General features: G+C 42.1%; 1 protein-coding gene across 2 annotated transcripts in view; it reads right to left on the reverse strand.

Annotated features, from left to right (window-relative positions):
* slc6a9 (solute carrier family 6 member 9) overlaps positions 1-24,915 on the reverse strand; it is an 84,791-nt gene that overhangs the window by 37,313 nt on the left and 22,563 nt on the right. Inside the window, exon 1 of one of the 2 annotated variants that reach the window (XM_085438064.1) lies at positions 14,422-14,676. The exons of the other annotated variant lie outside the window; for it this stretch is intronic. Within the exon in view, the coding sequence (XP_085294190.1) occupies positions 14,422-14,463 (42 nt within the window). The 5' untranslated portion in view covers positions 14,464-14,676. Of the gene's footprint in view, positions 1-14,421; positions 14,677-24,915 lie in introns of those variants that run through there. 2 annotated transcript variants of the gene reach the window in all.

Below are 24,915 nucleotides of genomic sequence, written 5' to 3' on the forward strand. Positions count from 1 at the left end.
GAGACTGCAAGACCAGACTGACCAACCTGTGCACTGCCTGGATTGATTACAAGAAGGCCTATGACTCAATGCCCCACAGCTGGATACTGGAATGCCTAGAATTGTACAAGATCAATGGGACCCTAAGAGCCTTCATCAGGAACTCAATGGGGATGTGGCGTACAACACTAGAGGCCAACTCCAAGCCCATAGCACAAGTCACCATCAAGTGCGGGATCTACCAAGGAGATGCTCTGTCCCCACTGCTGTTCTGCATAGGCCTGAACCCCCTCAGTGAGATCATTAACAAGACTGGCTACGGATACCGACTACGGAACGGAGCAGTTGTCAGCCACCTCCTGTACATGGATGACATCAAGCTGTATGCCAAGAGTGAACGAGACATCGATTCACTGATCCACACTACCAGGCTATACAGCAATGACATCGGAATGTCGTTCGGACTGGAGAAGTGTAGTCGGATGGTAACAAAGAGAGGGAAGGTAGTCAGAACTGAGGGGATTGAACTACCAGAAGGCAACATTGCAGACATAGAGGACAGTTACAAGTACTTGGGGATCCCGCAGGCGAATGGGAACCATGAAGAGGCCGCTAGAAAAGCTGCAACCACCAAGTACCTGCAGAGGGTCAGGCAAGTCCTGAGGAGTCAGCTGAATGGTAAGAACAAGATCCGGGCCATCAACACGTACGCCCTGCCCGTGATCAGGTACCCTGCTGGGGTAATAGGCTGGCCAAAGGAGGAGATAGAAGCCACTGACATAAAGACAAGAAAGCTCCTTACCATGCATGGAGGGTTTCACCCCAAGTCCAGCACCCTGAGGCTGTACGCTAAGCGGAAGGAAGGGGGCCGGGGACTGGTGAGTGTCAGCACCACAGTCCAGGATGAGACAACGAACATCCAAGAATACATTGGGAAGATGGCCCCAACTGACCGAGTGCTCAGTGAATACCTCAGGCAGCAGAAACCCAAGAAAGAGGAGGGAGACGAGGAACCAGCATGGAAGGACAGGCCCCTGCACGGTATGTACCACCGGCAGATAGAGGAGGTGGCTGATATCCAGAAATCCTACCAGTGGCTGGACAAAGCTGGACTGAAAGACAGCACAGAGGCACTAATCATGGCAGCACAAGAACAAGCTCTGAGCACAAGATCCATAGAGGCTGGGGTCTATCACACCAGGCAAGACCCCAGGTGCAGGCTGTGTAAAGATGCCCCAGAGACAATCCAGCACATAACAGCAGGGTGCAAGATGCTAGCAGGCAAGGCATACATGGAACGCCATAACCAAGTGGCCGGCATAGTGTACAGGAACATCTGTGCCGAGTATAACCTGGAAGTCCCGAGGTCAAAATGGGAGATGCCCCCAAGGGTGGTGGAGAATGACCGAGCTAAGATCCTGTGGGACTTCCAGATACAGACGGACAAAATGGTGGTGGCTAACCAACCGGACATAGTGGTGGTAGACAAACAGAAGAAGACGGCCGTAGTGATCGATGTAGCGGTTCCGAATGACAGCAATATCAGGAAGAAGGAACACGAGAAGCTGGAGAAATACCAAGGGCTCAGAGAAGAGCTCGAGAGGATGTGGAGGGTGAAGGTAACGGTGGTCCCCGTGGTAATCGGAGCACTAGGTGCAGTGACTCCCAAGATAGGCGAGTGGCTCCAGCAGATCCCGGGAACAACATCGGAGATCTCTGTCCAGAAGAGCGCAGTCCTGGGAACAGCTAAGATACTGCGCAGGACCCTCAAGCTCCCAGGCCTCTGGTAGAGGACCCGAGCTTGAAGGATAAACCGCCCGCAGGGGCGTGCTGGGTGTGTTTATATATATAATATTCTGTAACTCTGTAACTTCTGTCGGTGCTGTGCGTTTTTGGAAATCGAATTTCCCAGAGGAACCCACCCGAGGGATTAATAAAGTTCTATCTAATCTAATCTAATCTAATCTGTACTCAAAAGCACAAACTCTAACAAAAAGCAGTGTTTAGTCTATCAAAGTAAAACCTGGATATTACTAAAAATAATCTTTTTGGGAACCTATTTTACCCTTACATTATTTCAACTGTTTACCCTAAAGCTCAAATTGATTAGCCACTCTTGTATTAAACAACTCACATGCGTAGCTCATTGAAAACTGAAAAGGACCTCCACGTTTAAACATCCGGACTATGTCATTCACCTCCTTACCTTGAGATACGTTTTCATGGTGGGGGAACTTGGAAAAGCAGCATGAGCCCCTCAAACGCTCCCAACGTTCTTGTGAATGGCCAACTTCTCTACCTCTGTGATACTTATAGAACTAAACTTACCATGCTGGAATCCCCAAATGGCTTCCCTGGGGGACAAGGAAGGTGAGGGGGGGCTAGATGTGTTGACATCTTTATAAGTATGGTGGGGGCTGGGTCTAAGAAGGGGCAAGGAAGATGGGTGTGGTCAGCACAAAGGTTAGTGCACTGTCATTATGACTGACTGCACGAGTTTCTAAAAGTGAATGCTAGTGGACCTTTATATTTTCATTTATGTGCCGCACATTAATATTACACATGTATGTAGTCAGTACAGGTGATGTGATCAGAGAGTTTTATTTCAGGAAGGAGGACGGAAATAAACACCAACTCTCCGACTGTCTCCACATTTTCAGCCCTGTTTGTGTATCTCAGCCACATGCCGATGCATGTAAATACCATGAAAATTTTGCGTGACCATTACCATCTCACGCAAAGCCCTGATCTGTTGAGACAGTCTGTTTTACGGTCCATTATTTGTGAATATGGGATGACAGTACCTTGTCAAGACATTGTGAGGATAATCTCCCAATCCAAATCAGAAATAGGCTGTTCTCTAATAAAACAATAGTATTACATGAGCTGAGTGAAGGAGAGAGATGGGAAGAGGCAGACTGAAATAGAGTCGCATAGCGAGAGCTCTCTGAGAGGATAGAATGACAGAAAGGGAAAAGGAAAAGAGGGGTGATATGCGCAGACAGGAAGGCAAGTCTAGCAGGGGCTGCTGTAGCCATGTGCACCTACACACTCCTGCCGCTACCCTTCACCCATACCCACACCCCTCCCTTGCTTGTTCACTCATTTGCTTAACAAGTTCATTTGTGCATAGGACTTCATCGGGCATGGCTGTCAAGTGATGCGCGAGACTGGCCTGCGGAACTGTTGGCCCTTGCAAGCTGTTCACCTGCATCCATCTCGCCCCCATACACCCCCACACGCACCCACACACACATGTAGGGACACACATCCTTATGCAAGAGCACAGACATGGCATCCAGTGATGCCAGTAGTGTGAGTAAACAGTGTGTTCAAGTCGGAGTGTTTACTACAACTTGGGCTGCAGGGCAGTATTGTTTTTGGCTTGCGTTGCTGAAATGATTCCCAAACAGTGAAAATTCACACATGGCTACACTTATCTTATATTTCTTTGATTTAAATTTGAATACCTTTGGATTTTGAGAGTTTATGATGGGCTTATTTCTTTACAGAGTTCACTAAACAACATTTGGTCAGTTGAAAATTCACAGATGATGGTTTAGGGCTTCGTAACCCTGTTGAGTCACCTGAAGTAGAGTTATTTGTGACATTGGTGATACCTGCCATACATTTGCTTAGGGTTGTACTGTTTGATATACTGTAGACTACATTTAAAGACAGTTTTTAAACAGCCACAATAGAAGATCCATGTATTGTTCTTCTAGATTAACCTAAAATTCAAATAAAGCAAAGAGATTTTAAAAGTAGAAAGCTAATGGAAAAAAGGGGGTCAGTTATTCCTAGTCAACATTTTATGCCACTTGAATTTCCTGTTAAGCAAATCAAAATTTATTTCTGACATATTTAGTTGATTTTTGGCGACTTATCATTTTGTGCCATCACTGATGGATGCATCGCTGACATTTATCTGCTTTTCTTCCTCCTTTTCAAAAGCAAACGCTCATCAAAATGCCGGGGCCAATCTTGTTCCGTCTCTCTTATTTGCTCTTGTTTTCCATCATTGCTTTGGCCCTCTTCACTTGAGGCAGAATTAACAAGCATTATCTCAATAGAGTCGCCCTCAATCCTCGAACAGCACAGCAAGTGTGCTGCTTCAACAAGAGTGTGCATGGACAAAATCACACACGCACACACTTATGCAGCCTCAACAAGCATTATCAGCCCCAAACCCTCCTGTGTTTCCTTGCTAACACGGTGAACATGCTGCCTCAACGAGCCCCATCATCAGCTCTTTTCTCCCCTGGTTTTTGCTTCCTACAAATCCATGACAAAGCTGATGAATAAGCCTCATCAGCCTTTTCTCCTCAGCCCATTTCAGAGTTTTGCTTGAAACTTGCTCTTCTTTCTGCAAGTTGCAGTGCAACGTAATGTAAATGTGAAGCATGTAGGTTACAGCAATGCACCTTCCACTGCTGAACAATGTGGGCTTTTGCAGTAAATACATAATTTAGTTCTGATTTCTTTTCTTCTTTTTTTTTTGCACATTTTCTCACACTTGCATGTTTCAGATCGTTGAACAAATTTTAATGTTAGACAAATATAACTTGTGTAAATATAAAATACAGGTTTGACAAACGTGAGATGAGCCTTTGTGTTCTTTTTGGTCAGCATTAGGGTTCGTGTTTTTTTTTTTGTTTTTTTTTTTTTAAATCATCTCAGCCATTGATGCCATTTTTTCCCCCAATCTCTGTCTTATTATTGAATTATAAACACTGCCAATAACTTGAGTTCTTTAGATGTTGTTCTGGGTTCTTTATGACCTCCTGGATGAGTCAGGAGTCACTTTCACAGTAATTGTGTAGGCCACTCATAAGATTCACCACTGTTCCAGGTTTTCTCCATTTATGGGTAATGGTTTGGTTTAGAAATGGCTTTTTAACCCTTTCTAGACTGATAGATGCTGATGACTTTATTTCTTATTTGTTCTCAAGTCTCTTTAGATCCTGGCGTGATGTGTTGCCTTTTGTGAATCTTTAGACTACTTCCACTTCGTCTGTTTATGTGATTTGTTGATTCAGCAGGTCTGACAGTATTGTCTCCTGATTATTACTCCTGATTGGGACTTTCTTTAAGTCTATGTACTTCCTTTATTAGTTGTTCCTGATCAGCTCTGAGTCAAATACCCAGACAAATCCCCCTCCCAAAAAAACAGTAACAAGTCCTTCATTATTCTTTTTCACTTCTCTTTAAGTATGAGTACGACGTTATGAAATATCATAACCTCCACCTCCCCATTTATGTGTTCCCTCATCGGCGTAACTTTGTGCTGAACATTCGGGGGGGGGGGGGGGGGGGGGGGTAGGGGTTCAGTAGTCTGAAGCATTGCTTAATCTGATGCTTTATACTTTTACTACTATCGATATAATAATGAACTTTTTCACTCAGTTTTGTAAAAAGCTGCCAAAAAAATGTATGTCAATATACTGAGAATTTATATATTTAGATGCATTTAGATAGATACATTTGTAAAAATCCCTATAGCAACATTACAGCATAACCATTAACAAAGAAAAAGGCACCACTACAGTGTGATTTGGAATATAAAGTTGTCACACTGACATTTAACTTTAGTAAGGGCGTAATTATACCTACAGAGAAAATTGAAACATTGTTCTTCAGCTGTTATCCAAAAGATATTGTTTTATTGTTTTAGTCTATGGAGGGAAGAGTTGCACCAGCTGAGAATGGAAGCACATGTGGTCTGAATAGGAATTAAATATGCGCTGCAACTCCTGCAGCCACCGACTTGCTGTTTTGTAAGTTATTTTGAAGAAAGAAGAATGACTGTCTGGACAACCCAAATTGATGCAACACAGAAGAGGGTAACTAATGTTGGAGTGTTTTTTGTTGGTCACTTTGGTGGAAAGGCTATGATTCTTAATTACTTTAGAAATGACTAATAAATAAGGAGGCATCTGGATGAATTTACAGATAACTGTAATCTTATCTCAAATGAATTATAGAGCCGTTTGACTAACGGCTATTGAATAGTGCAACTTAAGGATGGGTGATTCTGCCCAACATACGGTAGTTGTTGTAATAACCAGCCAATCAGGACTGTGGGAAAGAAATAAATGCTTATGAGGAATACGTAGGGAGGCACATCCCACAGTGAGACATCAAAACAAATGCCTTTCAAAATTAAAAAAATAAGACCAAGCTAAACTGTAAAAAGTCCTAGGATGTTGCATCACATATGTGGCAAATATACTTGATATATGGACACATTAAACTGGACGTCCAATTTCTTAACATAACAAAGATTGTCCTGGACAGAGATGCTGGCAGCAAATGCTAAATAAATACAAACTTCTAACTCTACCATGTTGCCTGTGTGGTATTTTAGAGAGCATTTGTTAATCAGCTGCATGTGAAGCAGTAAAAGCGCTGCATAAGTCTGATTCTCAGCCTGACAGACTGTAAAAGCATCCGTCACTGTTAACTAATTATCACAGCAGTCGAGATGAAAAGGAGCTTCCATCCTAATTCCCCAGAATGACAAAATTAACGGTAGTACCTGATTAGCCTGAGACTGACTTTAACCAAAAAAGGCAGATTTTCCCCACAATGATCCAGTTAATTCCAGTTTGTATTAAAAACTTGCATGAACCTGAATAAATCAGTGGTCACCACAGTGTTGTACAGTCCAAGGTCAAGGGCTTCTATGGCTTCCTGAAAATGTGACCATGTGGACCAATATAATGATAATTAGTCAAAATCAATGAATTCAAACACAAAAGGTACAAAAACCCCACAAACATCTTTTAGATTCAGTCTCTATTTTTTTTGGCCTAAAATCAAAGGCCAACGATAAATATCAATGCTACCATAGGACAAAAAAAGATTTATGTCAATCCCAATGGCTAAAACCCCCAGGTTGAAAGGTGCTGACCAGTGACATTAAAAGCTTCAGGCTTTTTCACCCTTGCCATGACCCCAACATTCCTGAATAGGGTGTTTTTGGAAGAAGATGGTAACTCTAGCAGGGCTAACTTGAGCAGGGCTAACTGACCCACCTATACACACATTTTGCTCCCTACCCTTTATTAAAAATGGTCAAGAGTGCATTTTCACATTTGAGCCCCTTTCATCTATCCATCAATACTATTTATAACAACTTTAAGGATGATAATAAAAGATCACTTGAACTGACAGTATGTCTACGACATGGCATGACGTCGACAAGTTTTCACAAAGCAGGAGGGAAAAAAACCTGACCACTTTTAGAGATAGAATTAGATAATAAGATAATAACTACAACAAAATGATCTGTGTTTAAGCTACCTTATGGTCCGGCCCCCTAGGTCAAAGCCTGCTTCCACCTTTCCTTTTGCCTCAAGCCCAAACCCTGTCATTTTAGGTATCTCTGGCATGTGAAACACATTCTAGAAAAAGTCTTCCCAGAGTTTCTTATTTCAGCGGTTTGGCTTCTGTGAGCAAAACTTTGGGTTTTATGACACACAAATCATTGCAAATACATCTTGTAATGTTTGAGCCTTGTGCATATTAAGTAAGGTACATAAGAAAGAAATATTATTTTCCCCCTTTTTCAACAAATTTTCAAAAGAAATTCCAAAATTGCCATATAATTTGTACCACAGGAGTTTGCATGGAGGGACAAAGTATTTAGCTGTAGAATCAGGGGCGAACAAGCTAGTGTTGCCCCAGAGACAGATGACCCTAGTGGCGTCAGGAAAGGAATCCGGTGTAAAAATCTGTGCTAAATCAAATATATGGAGGCTTTTCCTGTGGCAGCCCTATGGGAAATGGAAAAAATGCTGTGAGTAATCAGTGAGTGTTAACCTAGGTTCACATTGGAAGTAACATCAGACAACCTGATGTGGAGGGGAAGAATTACAGAGCTGTGACTGCAAAGGACTGACCGGCAGTAGAGGCCAGTGTGATGCTTGGAACTATTAACAACTGCTGACCAGCTGACCTAAGCATTCAACAGGGTGCAACAATATGTAACATCTCTGACAGATTCTTAGCATTTATAAGTGAACTAAAGGATATGAAAACTGGGTCCTTAACTGCAGAGGTATCCACTGGAACTATGCCAGAGTTGGTGTAATATGAACATATTTTTCTTTGTACCACTCAGGAGCCATAGTAGCAGCAACATTGTGGACTAACTGTAATTGATATAGTAGTGCTTTACCCACTCCACTGAATAAAGAACTGCAATAATCCAGTATGGCTGTGATAAAAGCATGGATCATCCCATCCCAAGATTACCAAAGAAAAAGAAGGATTTGACTTTAGCTATCAAATATCAAATACTGCTTTCCTGCTAAGGAAAGTTATGATCCCCCCAAAGTCTGGTCACAAACTGTTGGAGCCAAGTCCAGGCCAATATTTTGCTCAGTTACATCATGCCATATTTAAGTATTTGTCATGATCTTTAAGTTTCTATTATAATCTTGATCATTTTATGTTATAATATAATAGGCTGTGCTCCGGGGGGGGGGGGGGGGGGGGGGGGGGGGTAAAAGGTTAGGTAAGGAAGCAGGACGTGGAGCAACAGTTTTCTGACCGTCGCCGTTTTAATGTTATTTTTTGTTGTAACATAAAGGGAATATAAACGGAGCTCCCACCAGAGGCATTTGTTTTGTACCTTTCGATTTGTATGGAAAATAAATGTTTTGCCCCTTTTTTCCTTCGCCTCGTTTTTTGCTACCGGAAGGCATCCAAGCGACTTAACAAGAGCACGAGTCAGAAACTTTACGTTCTGCAGAAGCGGCAAAGGAGGACCGAAGGTTGCCGCTATACAAACTTTGAAACTCTGTGGCACTAAACACTAAGGAGAAGCTATTACACTAAATTTTACATTCATGAGTCAAATTGAAGTCAAAGCACAAACTTGTAGTAAATTAATGTGGTGCATTTTCCATTGTTATACCTCTCGGACCTGTCTTCCCCATGTGATGTTTTGTGTAATGTATGTATGGCCGGAGGGTAAGATGGTGCCGCCATTGCGTGCAATAGGTCGGCAGCCTTATAAAATTTCCCCTTGTGGGACTAATAAAGGTATATCATATCAAATCAAATCAAATCAAATTTAAAAAAAAAAAGCATTTCATTTTTAAGCAAAGAAACAAACAAAAAATGAATCTATTGTGTGAATTTATATATCTCAGCATGAAAACTGGACTTGCACGTTAAAACAGCTGAGCAATAACAATTCCCCACAGTTCTCTATCCCTCCCATCAGTTACACAGCTCTCCTTTTAGCAAGCCAATCACTTACTATCCATCATTAATTCTTCTATTCTTCTGTTGAACCATGCATGTATCATCAGTTTGCTGTGTATGATGCAGTATGAGGCTGTGCTTCTGCAAAGCAGCTGTGAGCCCGGAAGCCCAACTTAGTGAAGTCAGAATGAGACCGAAGGTTAGAGCCACCACAGGGAGATGGACAAGGGGCACACGCACACTCACTCACACACATACATTTTTTTTAAATTTGTTTCAGCCTCTCTCGTTTCTCGCTTCCACATGTGTCTGTTCCCTTACTCGCTAAGCCTTGGTGCGGTGATTGAACACGGCTACTTTGCACTTACGCTCCATAAACTGCAACACCTGCCCCCAGATGGGCAGAGTTTCTCTTTCTGTGTGTGTGTGTGTTCATGTGTGGGCCCCTGCTGGCTTCCTACGCTAGATGTAATGTACTGAACTGTATTAGCAGCAACCATAACATTATATGTGACATCCAAAGATGTTTCACAGTTGATTCCATTCCAATATGGTTCTTAATTCCTGATAAGGTTTATTTTTCCAATACTGTGGCCAAAAAAAAAAAAAAAAAAAAAAAAAAAAAAATCCGTTTGTGATGTTTAAGCTAAAAGGGTTGTTTTAGAACATCAACTGGCACTAAAACCGTGACCGCCTGCAGGGCAGACAGGCTAAATATGTCGACGTACGCCCGTGAAGGCAGACATAAACAGAAAAGGTCGGTGTTGGAGTGCAGCAGCGCTGGATGAATGCCTCCACAGTGGAAGAACTTTTCTGCACAACAGCGCTTCTTGTCAAAGCACTGTGTGAAAATCTGCAAAGCAACAATCTGGGTCAGCTGTTGAAGCTATAAATGCACTCTGAGTTATGAAAATCTGAAACAAAAAAAGTTAAGAGACTCAAAAGCCTCAAAAAAAAGTTGCCTTTGAGTAATGTGATTACATGCAACTTTGCTATACAAGTCTAATGTAAAATGGTAAATTTGACAGAATTTATCAGATGAAATTTACTTGATTAGCACGCGCATATATATATATATATATATATATATATATATATAATTGATTGCTAAAGTAACGACAGGCTGAATCACTTTCTCAAAACAATATGAAGTCAAAGCTATGACAGAGCACTCAGAGCCATTTTCGGGATATGGAAATAGTTTCTGATCTATCTCATCTCTTCTTTCACTAGGATGTGTGTCAAGACCAATCACAAGCACTCACTTAGCAATTACCAGATCCATCTGAACTTCTTATTATTGCAATTATTAGTCAAGCGTGCCTTGAAATCACACAAGACCTCAGCGGTAGATCGTACTTGCCGTGTTGGGACAATAGTCTATGAGGAAGGACGTGACCCGTGTAATGACAGCGGAAATGAAGGAGCACAGTTTTGATCGAAGCTGGGCAGCCACGCTACTTTTGAGACAGGATATTGGATGATTTTAGAAAATGGAGAAGTATTTGAAGACTGTGATAACGATAAGGAAAATGGCAAGGGCTGTGCCAGAACAGAACTCTTTTTTTTTTTCCTACATGCAGACTGTCTGGAAGTGAGGAAATCCAACGACACTGGTTTCAGTCACGAGTTTGACTAAAAGGCACCTGGACCAAAAAAAAGAAAAAAAGAAAAAAGGAAAGCCAAATAAAATCAATGGTGCCGTTGGATGAATGTTAGGTTTGAAATCAAATATTCAAATAAAGCTCATGTAACCCATTTTTTAAAAATGTAACTTTAAATTAAAAGGAGTATTATTTTTTTTCCTTTTTAAAATAAAAGCTATAACCTTTAAGTTAACTAAAATACTTTGCCAGCCTATTGTTCCACTTTACTGTTTGTACACATGTAAGAGCAGCTCAGTTCTTCTCATACCGATGCTCTTAAAGGCCACTGAGTAGGGGATTGCAGTTGGTTAAACCATTTACTGTTATGTATGATCTCACTGGTGTCATGCCCACGGTGCATCACTCTTTTCTCTCCTGTGTCAGAAATGCCCTGTTCTGTCTTTACCACATAATTAGTGTTAGAGTGGGTGGATGTCACATCACATGATTCATTCATCGAGTCACTGCCCTTCAACATGACTGACAACAGGTCAGAATAACAAACTATAGCAAAGATGAATATAATCTCTGGGATGCACTACTTACTCTTCTCCTCTCAGATTGGACAGAGGTGAGAGGACGGTTGGATTACATAGTTACCTACGAGTACCTGTTGAGATTACCTAGTTAACATGCAAACTTCAGTAAATATGTCTGTAACACAATCCACAGATGCCTTTGCCAAATTTAGCAGATGTTATTTGTTTCATATTCTGATCGTGTCACACTGTGTGTGTGTGTGTGTCTGTCTGTCTCATGAACTTTATCAGCTCAGCCAGCACTTGAATCTTTCCACAGTAAGCAGCTCAGACAGTACCGGCACAGAGATTTCCCTCAAACCTCCTGATTATATCCTTCACCTCTAGGGGAAAAAAAAGCAATGACTAGTAGAAAACTGACACATAATTTATATTAAAAAGCCAACTACTCTCTCTCTCTCACTCACACACACACACACACACACACACACACACCTCAAGAAATTAAAAAATGACTTAATCACGCATCAGAACTTCGTGAATAAAAATTTCAAATTGAAAATCTTTACTGACATACAAAAGGAGACAGTGTTGAAAACAAATCATCAACCCTTTGAGGGCCGAATTCAAAATCACACCCAAAATGAAAGCAAAACCTGCTCATGGTTCAAACCTTCCTTCAATTTTTTGAGCACTATATAATTAACACTTATAGCATGACAAGCATTTACAAGCTGGTAACACAACCTCAGGTTGTACATATTGCATATATTTTAATAAGCCTCAGGCTATAATAATGATTTAAAAAGTTACATACATGCATAATCTTCACAGGAACTACAAATACCCCACAATTTATGGTGAAATGCGGGAATGTTAGCGCTCCAACACCTGCCTTCCCAAATACAGGGTTCAGGTGAGGGAATGGTCACCAAGTCAGTGTGCGAAATAGCTTGTAACATGTGTAGCACCATCTCTGAATGGGTTTTAATGAACATTTTGGTGGATATATCCACAATGACATGGTCATTGTGCGAGCACTGAGCTATCGCTGCCGTTTTGCACATGCAGACAGCTCAAGAAAGCACCACAACTTTGGTGGTGGAGGCTGCCTTTGCAAAAAAAAAAAAAAAAATCGATCTCCTGAACACTGTTAATAAACTACCATTAACAGGCTTTTGTTCGTCTTTTAAAATTTAATCGTCCATTTCAGACGTTACCTTATACAAGATAAAATACTGAACATCACATTCAAACAGGTTTTTTTCATTCGTAGGCTTGTTAATTGCTGATTAAAAAAAAGAATGAAAAAACCCCAAACACATTTGCTCCAATGAACAGATACCATACTTGTATTTTATTCATTTTTGGGGGGCTTCTATGAGGTCACGGTTGTTGTTTTTTTGTTTCATTTTTTTTTCAGTCAACACTCAAACCACGTCTCCTCAGCTTTTATTGCAGACAAAAAGCAGCATCTGCAAACTCTATTCAAAAAGAAAAAAAAATATGACAGTGAGTCTGCCATCAAAACTGAATGAATAATTATAATTCTCTTCAAATGTGAGCAGGCAGATCTGCAAACATGCACAAATTAGAACTCTAAGAGTTCAGTTCGCACTCCACGGGTAATGATGCCAGCATTTAACTTCGACGGGCAATGGAGTGAAATCTGCATTTATATGCACAGGCAACCCTACTTTGGAAGTCCTGAAAGATCCAGTAAGTCCTGTCAGTCAAAGCTTTGGGAGAAATGTGGCGCTTGTGCTACCAAACCTAAACTGTCCAGAATCAGTGGATTAGCATGTGGACTGCTGTCAGTTGTGGATGCCACTTCAGGGAATTGTTCACAGTAAGAACAAGCAAACACACACATCCACCCAAGTAGCCTCCACCTGCATACACATACACACTGTGACGGTCCAGATTTCTTCAGAATTCTGATCCAAAACCTTACACTCCAGGATTTTTCCTTTTTCGTGGATGTGTACGTGAGTAATTTAAGTACCTGTTTGAATGAGAACACATATAACTTGAAACATTTGTGTGCATATGCCCGCAGGTGTGAGTCTGTATGTGTTTTTTTCAGCGTGTGTATTTGCCTGCACAGCTACAGCAGGCTGAGTCAGCCTTGACAGCAGCAATCGGAAACAGGAGACAAGGACTTGGCGAACAACACAAGCCAGCAGCAAGGTCAAACGCTCACACACATGCACACAAAAAAAACAAAAAAAAAAAACAAAACAAAACACACACATCTTTTTTTTCCCCGTCTTTTTGTCTCTACCTGCTGTAAGAAATAACTGTATATCTTATCTTAAGCAGATCCGAGGATTTAATTGTTTCAAAGTCAGCCGAGAGTTAATAAAAGGAAGCGGAGCAAAGGATGTATGTGCCAAAGTGTGCAATTAAAGGCGCTTTCGAAGGAGGAAAGGGGGGCTGCTGGGGGCTGGGGGGTATAAATATCGTCCCTTTCTGGACGCTACTGCTTTTCCACTCTGTCACTCTCTTTCACACACACGGCGGACCAGCCCACTTCCTTACCAACCCCATCTCTCACAGCGCTAGCCCGGACTTCCCACTGCAATTACTTATAAAACTTTTCAGGGCTGCCACACGTGGTCGGGTTTTTAAAGAGCTGCGTCCCCCTCCTCACGTGGTGCGGGGGGTATTGAGTCGTCACAGACCCCCTGAATGATCACCGAAAAATAAGGCGGCGCAGACAATAGCTCGTCTTGATGAATTCAATTCTTTCAGGACCCTGTACCGTTGTCCAGGCAGCTCCGGGCAAAACAATCGTTGCTTTGATAGTCCAAGAAACACACACTCACTCGGTTGCTCTTAGAAACTCCCTCTAACTACTTCCGAATTAGGATCTAAAGATAATATACATCTGACCTGAACCTGTGATTTCTTTTTTTTGGGGGGGATTCAGCTTTTGTATTCCTAGCGGTCTCCTTCCGCTTAAGCGTCAGGTGCACCTGATAGAGAAGAAACATCCGCGTGCCCGCTTCTGTTACAAAATTTTTAAAACAGAAGAAAAAAAAGAAGAAATTAAAAAAAAAAAAAACAACCCAGAAAAAACAACGATAACTTGAACTGACCTGGTCCGCAGTGGAAGCAGCAATGGTGTTCGACTCGGACATGATTTGATGCTGTGACCCAGTGGTGCTTCTCTGCTGGCCACTGTGGGCTCCTTCATTCACACCTTGGCTTTCAGTTCCGCAGCGAAAAGGGGGGGGGGGGAAACACAGTATACCCTCCCTTTTGCCCTGGCTTGATTAATGCCTGAATTACTTTCACCTCATTTCATCTGATGGAGCTCCGCTTCCTCTCCGCCTCTCTTGCTCATTCGGCATGGTAGCCCACTCTCTCTCCCTTCTCCCTCCCCCCCCACCTTCCCACTGTGAGTCCAGCTCTGCCTCCCCTCCATCCACCCCGCTCTCCCTTCCTCCCTCGTTTTGCGCTCTTACTTTAATTCACCCCTCCCTTTCTTTCTCCTCTAACTCTTTTACTTTCTCTCACTCCCCGCCTCCTCCTTTTTCTGTCGTACTTCACCATTTCAGGAATATGCCCCCTCCCACCTTCTCCTCCGCCATCCACTGCCCCCCCCCCCTCATCTCCCACCATCACCTCCCCAGAAAAAAAAAAAAAAAAAAACAAAAAAAAACCCACGCACAGGAGAGATCCACAGTCTTTTCCCTCTACCTCCACAATGAATGGCTCGTTGTCACTCCAGCACCTAGGCTGAATACAGAGCAAGTAAGTGGGAGAGAGGAGGACCCATGGTGGTGGTGATGGTGGAAAGGACAGGGGGGTGTCGAACTTCTAGTTTAGCTGGCCGGAGTAAAGTTGGAAAGGGGGGGGACCCGTGGAGGTCCCATTGGCTTTGGCCAAGCACTCCCTCTCTCTTTCTCCGAACAGATTAAAGCCAGGAAACAAAAAAAGGAAAAAAAAAAAAAAAAAAAAAAAAAAAGTGAGGAGCCCACAAGTGAAGAGCCCACACGGCTTCCACCGGACCCCCACCCCCCCACCGCCCCCACCCTGCCAACCCTTTCTCTCTGTCTCCCTTATTTCTTCCGTTTGTTTTCAGAGGCAGCTGCTGCAACTCTGCAGACCACCAACAACTTCCCTTTCAGCAGTACTTGACTCTTCCAAATCCTCGTCCGTCTCTACACCCTGACACTGCCAATGCCCACCCAGCCTCCAGCCCCCCCAAACCCACCAGGTCACACCGAGAGGCTGGCCAAGCCAAAGCCCTCCTCCTCCTCTTCTTCCGCAACATGTTCACAGAGTAACACCCTTTCAATTTTAAGCGCTTCCCTCCTAAGCCTCTGTTTTGATGCGCGCATTGTTGCACCATATGGCTAATGGCTACCCACAACAAAAAGAGGAAGCAGAAATGGGGGGGGGATAAAAGTGCATCCAAAATGGGGGCGTGATTGAGAGGTCGAAGAAAACATCACTCATGCGGGAGAATAAGACGGTGTCTTTAAATAAGTCACTCAGCATCAGTTCAACCTCCGGATGTGGTTTAACATCAAAATGTGAAGTTATGTCAACAGCTGACAGGCAACTGGCCCCCAGCCTAATGGGTGTTTGATAGCCGTGGACAATAGTAGACCAACACCACTTGAGTGGAAGCCCTCAAGTTATATTTAACACATGACAAGCACTGCAGACAGGATGCTGTTCATTCATCTATCAGTTCACAGCATTTGAATCTCCCCTGGAATAAAAAGAATGAAGGCGATAAAAGAGTCATTAGCATAAACCCGCCCTACTCAGTGTGCTGAGAGGAAGTATTAGCAATAGTAGCAGTAGAAATTGACTCTGTAGTTTTCACATTTTTCATTGTTATTTTATAACTGACTTTATTTAGAGAATATGGTGGAATGCTATGTTCTCAGCTTGTGCTAGCATACTTGTTTAGCAACTTAAATCGGTAAATTGTAACGATGTAGCGCACAGAGACCGATACCTGGTAATATGTGACAGTAAAAGGCAAAGAAAATTCTAGGACTTCACTCAGACTTCTTGAATCAATTCTACTACACAATAAATCTTTGCTACACTCTCATAAATTCTATTAAAATGCTCTGAAATGTTTGAAATTAGCTAGCTTGCTAGCATCTAGCCGTGGTTGTTATTTTCATGTTTCAGCCCAGAGGTTGCTCCTAGTTTGCTATTTACGGCACTTTTTAGCACCTTGTAGAGCAACTTGCTACTTTTGTAACCACTTCCATGGCTAATGAGTGTGCATAGATTCACAGTAGCTACCCCAACACTAGACAGAAATTTATAAAACGCATTAAGTCTTTGTACAGGTCAGACTTAAAGTTATAAGAGACATATTAGATAACATCACTATCTGTGATTATTCACAGGGCGAAGACAGCACCAGCTCAGGAAGCCTGCTCAGTGCAATCTCTACATTCTCGAAATGCAATTATTTCTCATGTTAATGAATACAAAGGCTCCGGCTTTCTTTGCAGCAGCTATCCAGACGAGCTGGGAAACATATAATTAAAGCACAATACAGCCTGTCAGTGCGACCCACTCCTTTGCTGCTGGGGTGGTCCGACCACTGGGGAAAAATCTGATATATAATCACAGTTCTGCATCTGAGGCACCTACAGTGGGACTGCTCTACAGTGTGGTATCAGTTTGGCTTTGTGCAACATGTAGAATGCACTTCTAGTTGTAAGAGTCACATTTGCATAGATAATGCCTCACTGCTTTTATGCAAAGAGGTTTTTTTATGACGGCAAATACTAGTGGAGCAGGCAATGGCGGCTGGTTTTTCCAAGGCAAAAGTTTCAGTGTGTGCATGTGCATGTGTCTGCGTATTTTGGTGTTTGAGCCAGTGCTTTGTGTCAATGTATGTCACAGACCATTTTTGTGAAAGCAAATTTTTTGAAATTGTGAAATATGAGATTACTGGAGTGAATCTTAGTATCTTTTATGGGGCTATTTAAGGGATATAACAACCTATTGTAACAATATGGATGTGTGCATGTGCATATGAGCGTACTGGGTATTCAAGCACGCATTTGAGGCCAAAACTACGGCCAATCATTAGTTCCTCCACAGGGATCCAGCCACTTCTTACTAGCTTTGCCTCCAGAGAGTCTGTTGGCCTCAGATTAAGTCAAAGAAAATGAAAAGCTTCACAAGTGCACCCACCCACACGCATACTGACACTTAACTACACATAAATCATGCAGGCAGTAAGTGTCGGGGTAATCAGTGAAAGAAAACCCAGTATGAATCTGGTGGGTCAAACAGATCTCAAAACAATTGTTTGTTGTGGCTGTAGCTGCAGTTTGTGGAGGGGAGGGGGTCCTTGTTTCATTAACTAATTGCCCCATTATGTTAGGTCATTTAACTCTAATTGGAGAAGCACAGATGCTGCATCTGAAAATAATGCCAACTTATTAAACTGCACATTTAATTTCTCTGTTTGCTTGCTTCGATTGCAACAAGTCCAAAGAGAGGATATCTTTCTTTGCGCAAACAGATATCTCAGTGCAGATCATAGAGAATAAACCCTGTAATGCCAGCAGAGGGAGAAGAAGCAAAAACATCATACTTTAACTCCAGATGGAAGCAGTTGCCAAAAAAACTAAATGAAAATAGCTCCCCTGCCTGAGACCTAGTAGATTAATTCATTCAAACTTAAGAGAAGTCTGGCTGGAAACCACTGGCATGGATTCTAGTAGCTTTCAAATATAAGCAAGGAAACATCAACGGCCAAAAGCCGAAAGTCAAATAATGAAGAGGGCAGGCAGCAGAACACTGATAAGGTCAGAATGGATCTCCTTTTTTCCTCAAGGCTGTCTATTTAGCTTCCAAACACATGCCAGCTTCTATTACAGGTAAGTCTAATGCTTTAACACAGACACTGATCCTGGACTCTGCCATTAAATGTTTAAAGCAAACAATGGAAATAGAGGAATTACTTTAAAGCTCCAGCTCAGCCAAACATGGCTTCACACCGAATCTCAATTAAACAATATGCAGTAATTTGAAGATTAATGTACCCTGGGTCTTACGTTTCTTTAGGAGGCTTACTAAGCAGACTTTGTAAAGCAGGTACTAAAATGTGCTTGCTGTGTTATTTTAAGCACATCCAACTCTAATAAGAAAGCAGGTTGACTTTGGGCCACACAAAGAGAAGTGGGGGAACATTTTACAAATGAATCATTAATTTAATGCATTATTTGATTCATTTTAGGTTAAAAGAAAGAAGAATGTGGGCTTGAGATGGCATGCGTGTGTGGTGTGTGACTTATCAGCATTGGTTGTTTACACATTGTTCTTAATAGTTGGCAGCTGGCAATGACATAAGACAGTACTGTAGAATATACTATAAGAGGATGCTATAGAAGATGTAAAGTATTGTACATGTACAAACTGTTGCACATGGATTTGGGTTTATGACCATGCCCTCAAGCATTCAGCTGTTTTTATCTGTCCACATGTTATAATCATATGGTAAAAAGTATTAATGTTATTATCTTAAGGTCTGCCCATTGGCAGAATCTGCTACCCTTCATCTACCAGCTCACTGATTTGCTCATACTATTTCCCACTATTAAGGTTTGCTCAAAATATCCATATAGCAAGACATATGTTAATGTTTTGAAAGAAATATCAGTTAGCTATTAAATGGATCCCATTTTCAGTTAGACTTAATAGAAGATTAGTAATAGAAGATATTTTATGTCCTGCAGCTGTAGCATCCAACCGGGTTGGGAGATGAAAGCTTATAAGTTGGAACAGCAGGAGAACTTTGGTTTACATTGGCCACTTGTTAAACTAATCACATATCAGGAAAAAACTACTTAGCTAGTACAATGCCTCTGGTATTACACACCCTACAGTATACTCAGGATTATGTTCAAATAGGCAGTTCCACTTAATCACAATCAGGCTTGATGCTCCTGTCAAACCTTTCCTTCTCTTGTAGCTGTGAAACTCTAAGCACTGATGGGCGTTATTTGGGGATTGCACCCACATGCTATTTTGCCCTGTTCTGACATGGTCCTGGGTCTTTTGACCCAGCGTTTTAAGTTTGAGTTTATTTTGTTCATTAGGTTATCTAAGTTCATTTGGTTATTAGACTCCTTGTGTTTTCTTCCCCTGTATTTAAGCTTCCCCTCACCCTTCGTGTTTCATGCTGCGTGTCTTATGTTATCAAGTTTGTATTATCATGCCTAAGTGTTTCTAGTTCTTATTATTTCCCCCTCCGTTTCCAACCATGTTAAATCTCCCCTGCTCTTCATGCGTTTCATGTCTGTGTCTTACGTTGTCAAGTTCTGGTTGTCGTGTCTAAGTCTGCATGTTTCCCGTTTTATTTTGAAAAGGGGTCTTGTGTTCTGTGCTCATGCGGTTAGTTTTACTCTTGCCTGTGCATCATTATGTTTATCCTAGTCAGCTGTTTCCTCATGTGTCTCCACTTCCCCTAATCACCTCCTGTGTATTTAAGTCCTCTGTTTTCAGTGTGTGATTGTCAGGTCGTCTGTTGTCCATGCCATGCTTCCAAGTTTCTTGTCTAGGTTTTTCTTATTGTTTGTTTAGATTCCCCAGTTTAGGTTTGTGTTAATTTTGCTTCAGTTTGCCTTGCCCTTTGTTTGTACCTTTTCTACCAGCCATATTAAACGGCTCACCTTTTGTTAACATTCAAGTTTTGTTCCCTGTTCCTTGGAGTCTGCATTTTGGGTCCTTTTTTCAATTCATACAGTCTGCCCTCACCAGACTGTGACATGTTCAGTAAGTCTGGCCATATGTTTAATCCTAATATTAATCAATAACACCAATTCATAGCTTGAAAAGTTCACCTAATTTTTATGTAACATTATTTCTTATGGAAAATCTTTTTTATTTTTTTTTATTTCAGAAGATCAAATTTGACAAAGACCATTTAGTGTAGTCTAACAGTTATGGTTACTGTGGTAATGTTGTGTATGTTAAACTTTGACTTTTGTAATGACAGAGTTCTGATAATCTCCCAAGTATAAAGGAGAAAGTTGCTTTGACAGTGGAGGGCACGTGATGGAGGAAAGTGAGAAAAATGCACCACTTGGACATGAAAACACTAGTGTGAAGACAGAAATAATCGCTTTCCATTTGATTTTGCTTTCCATTTCATCTCGGCAGTCATGCTCGTCTCTCCTTTTTGAAAGCCCTCTTATCTGCACTGACAAATAAACTCAAATATCACTGCATAATCATGACAGATAACTCATGCCTTTCTTTTGTTGGTTGAAAAAAAAAAAAAAAGCTTTGTAATCCTAAAGGCCAGTCAACACAATTGATATTCAGCTAAAAGTTACTAAACTGCACAGTCACACAAAATGTTCTTTCACTCAGGTGAGTTGACACGAGTTTCTGATATCAAGTTATTTTTTTTCTAAAAATTTCCTGGTTCAACTACATCGTCAACTCAAACAAACGCACAACTTGTGCAACGTATCTACTTTGAACTGAGTTGACTCAACCAAAACTGTGGTACACAACAAAAGGGATGAAAAGAACAAGAGAAAAAGAGCAAACTCCAAATGCAAGGTCAAGCAAACACAGTTGGTGATCAGTGGCTGAACTCATACAGTGGTGCAATCTTAATACTAAACTAGTGAGTTTGAGAACAAACACACACAACAGTGCACCCTGATGAAGGCAAACATTCAATAAATAAAGCACTATTCTAACCATATTGGACATTGTAGCTACAGTGGGGCAAAAAAGTATTTAGTCAGCCACCGATTGTGCAAGTTCCCCCACCTAAAATGATGACAGAGGTCAGTAATTTGCACCAGAGGTACACTTCAACTGTGAGAGACAGAATGTGAAAAAAAAATCCATGAATTCACATGGTAGGATTTGTAAAGAATTTATACGTAAATTAGGGTGGAAAATAAGTATTTGGTCACCTCAAACAAGGAAAATCTCTGGCTCTCACAGACCTGTAACGTCTTCTGTGAGACGCTTTTCTGTCCCCCACTCGTTACCTGTATGAATGTCACCTGTTTGAACTCATCATCTGTATAAAAGACACCTGTCCACAACCTCAAACAGTCAGACTCCAAACTCCGCCATGGCCAAGACCAAAGAGCTTTCGAAGGACACCAGGAAAAGTATTGTAGACCTGCACCAGACTGGGAAGAGTGAATCTACAATAGGCAAGCAGCTTGGTGTGAAAAAAATCAACTGTGGGAGCAATCACCAGAAAATGGAAGACATACAAGACCACTGATAATCTCCCTCGATCTGGGGCTCCACGCAAGATCTCATCCCGTGGGGTCAAAATGATCATGAGAACGGTGAGCAAAGATCCCAGAACCACACGGGGGGACCTGGTGAATGACCTGCAGAGAGCTGGGACCAAAGTAACAAAGGTCACCATCAGTAACACACTACAACGGCAGGGAATCAAATCCCGCAGTGCCAGACGTGTTCCGCTGCTGAAGCCAGTGCATGTCCAGGCCCGTCTGAAGTTTGCCAGAGAGCACATGGATGATACAGCAGAGGATTGGGAGAATGTCATGTGGTCAGATGAAACCAAAGTAGAACTTTTTGGTATAAACTCAACTCGTCGTGTTTGGAGGAAGAAGAATACTGAGTTGCATCCCAAGAACACCATACCTACTGTGAAGCATGGGGGTGGAAACATCATGCTATGGGGCTGTTTTTCTGCCAAGGGGACAGGACGACTGATCCGTGTTAAGGACAGAATGAATGGGGCCATGTATCGTGAGATTGTGAGCCAAAACCTCCTTCCATCAGTGAGAACTTTGAAGATGAAACGAGGCTGGGTCTTCCAACATGACAATGATCCAAAACACACCGCCCGGGCAACAAAGGAGTGGCTCCGTAAGAAGCATTTGAAAGTCCTGGAGTGGCCTAGCCAGTCTCCAGACCTCAACCCCATAGAAAATCTGTGGCAGGAGTCGAAAGTCCGTGTTGCTCGGCGACAGCCCCAAAAAATCACTGCTCTCGAGAAGATCTGCATGGAGGAATGGGCCAAAATACCAGCTACTGTGTGTGCAAACCTGGTAAAGACCTATAGTAAACGTTTGACCTCTGTTATTGCCAACAAAGGTTATGTTACAAAGTATTGAGTTGTATTTTTGTTATTGACCAAATACTTATTTTCCACCCTGATTTACGAATAAATTCTTTACAAATCCTACCATGTGGATTCATGGATTTTTTTTTTTCACATTCTGTCTCTCACAGTTGAAGTGTACCTCTGGTGCAAATTACTGACCTCTGTCATCATTTTAGGTGGGGGAACTTGCACAATCGGTGGCTGACTAAATACTTTTTTGCCCCACTGTATATAGCTCGTGTAATTTATATCTGCACATGGAACTCATACCTAGCGCAGTACTGTAGGTACACTCAGGACCCTGTTTGTTAATCCCAACATCCCTCCATCCTCTCTGTAATGAATATATAATATATAGAGAGCATAATGCCACTTGCACTTACTTGCGATGACAATAAACATCACTTTGACTTTGAACAGTCATCATCTGTCAGCTGGAGCATACTAGCCCAGCCTGACACTGTGCCATTTTTATATTAAAACGTGCATTCGAGTAAGTTTTAATCTGCAGCCACAAAGTGTAGCTTCACTATTTGCACTGTATTGGTCAGCTACTGTGCCTACTAAAGCCAGTGCTTGGGAGTCTACCAGACAGACCAGAGCACGCTTTGGAAGGATCTCTCCAGTCCATGTAGTCTAAGTATAGGTCTATTTTTGACTTGCACTGCTTCGAGCAGCACAGAGGAGATGAGAAGAGCAGGAAGTTACACAAAGAAACAGCACAGACCATCAAGTGAATTTTTAAGAAAAAAAAAAAAAAAAAAAAAGGGCTCTGTGCTGACTCAAAGATCCACTTCCGAAGCCTTCGCTGTGTCCTTTGAAGCCACTTGAACGAGGAAACAAAACCACACTGGAGACTTTTGGTCGCAAACCCACATCCAGTGTACCCTGGCGCTAAGTACTGTTTGCAATCCTAATATATAGGTAATCTTTCCATTATATCCATTAACCTCCTAGGACTTGGCGTCCACATATGTGGACATCACATTTTGGGTTATTTAGACCAAAATACTCAATTTTGCTCTACATGGGCCTGATATCCAGTTTCAAAGGCATTATACTGCTACTGTTCTATCAAAATTTTAAAAGAATATCCTCATATGTGGTTCTTATTTTTCTTAAAAAGCAAAAATAAGGTTAAAAAAAAAAAAAAAAAAATCTGGTAATTCTTTGTTTTTACATTCACCGGACCCCAATATGCCCAAATATCAAAGAGAAATTAAAAATGCATGCCGTGGAAGAGCTCGGGTCTTAGGAGGTTAATAAACAAAAAAAACCCTCAGTGTAACTATGTGCTTCTGGCAATTTGGGCTTTAGCTAACTGAATAAATACCTTTTTCACTGCCTGACAGCATGTCTCCTTGCCCTTTAGCATTCACAGATCAACATGCATTCGCACTGAACCGCTAATCTCACAGGGAGCCAACATCATGTCAAGACTTATTACATCCTCCACAATCTATATATCTGTCCCTTACAGCAATTAGGTTAATATCTCTTCACCTCTCATTAGCTCAGCACGCCTGTGATGGGACGTCTGACTGTGATAGAGACCTCCAGCTGAAGCATCGATAAGCCCAGACTTTCTCTTGCCTCCTGAGCGGATCATGTGACAAGTATCTGACACAGCGTTTAGGCCCGAGCGGTTGTGAGAGAAGACGGGATGACATAAGTGCACGGAAGAGCAGTGGGGAGAGAACTTCACAGGGTTGAGGTTCACAATAGGACAAGCGCTGCAGGAGCCGCAGAGCAGGGATAAAAGGAGGAAAACACAAAAAGATCAGTTTTGCAACAGCACTTTGGCTTTGTCTGGCGCCACAAAAGACAAAATGTGTTGAAGCGCAGTCGGAGGGAAAATCAACCTTTTTTTATTCAGTCCAAAACAGCTAGCTCTTTAATTGGGGGGGGGGGGGCAAAAACATCAGCTGTGGAGAAAAAGAAAAAAAACAAAAGTCAAGCGGGGAGATAAAGAAAACATAGAAGGGAGATGGGAAATGGAATAGGGTATTAGTGAGTGATGTTTGTCCAGCCGTCCAGCTGACCTGAACACAAACTGGCCTAGCCAGCACCTGAGAACCCAGGAGAGAAACACAAATGAAGGAAAGGAAGAGAGAGTTAAAAAAAAAGAAAAAGAAAGAGGGAACAGAGAGACATTTCCAACGGTTGGTTTAACCTGAAGTTTCCATGATAAATTCTCCACCCATCCCCCTGACCCCTCATCGCTCTGCTTTGGCTGGGAGGGCCCCAGCTGTTCGGTCTGTATAAATAGCGTGAGGCTTTAGCTCGGACCCCGGGGGAGCGCGGGGCTCATTGGAGAGAAGGCACGGGAACAAATCGGGCCGGAAAAAGCACACAACATACACATTTTGACAAACATATGGGACCATTGCTGGGGATGAAAGTGCGAAACATGTGAGTGAAGTTGGCCTCACGTGGCAAAAGTCACTGTCGCGCTTAAAATGTGGCGAGAGAGGAAGAGCGGCAA

This window comes from Copadichromis virginalis, linkage group LG18 (assembly GCF_057382275.1).
Source record: "Copadichromis virginalis isolate Kocher_CV1m ecotype Utaka linkage group LG18, C_Virginalis_male_GT1.1, whole genome shotgun sequence".
Classification (NCBI taxonomy): domain Eukaryota; kingdom Metazoa; phylum Chordata; class Actinopteri; order Cichliformes; family Cichlidae; genus Copadichromis; species Copadichromis virginalis.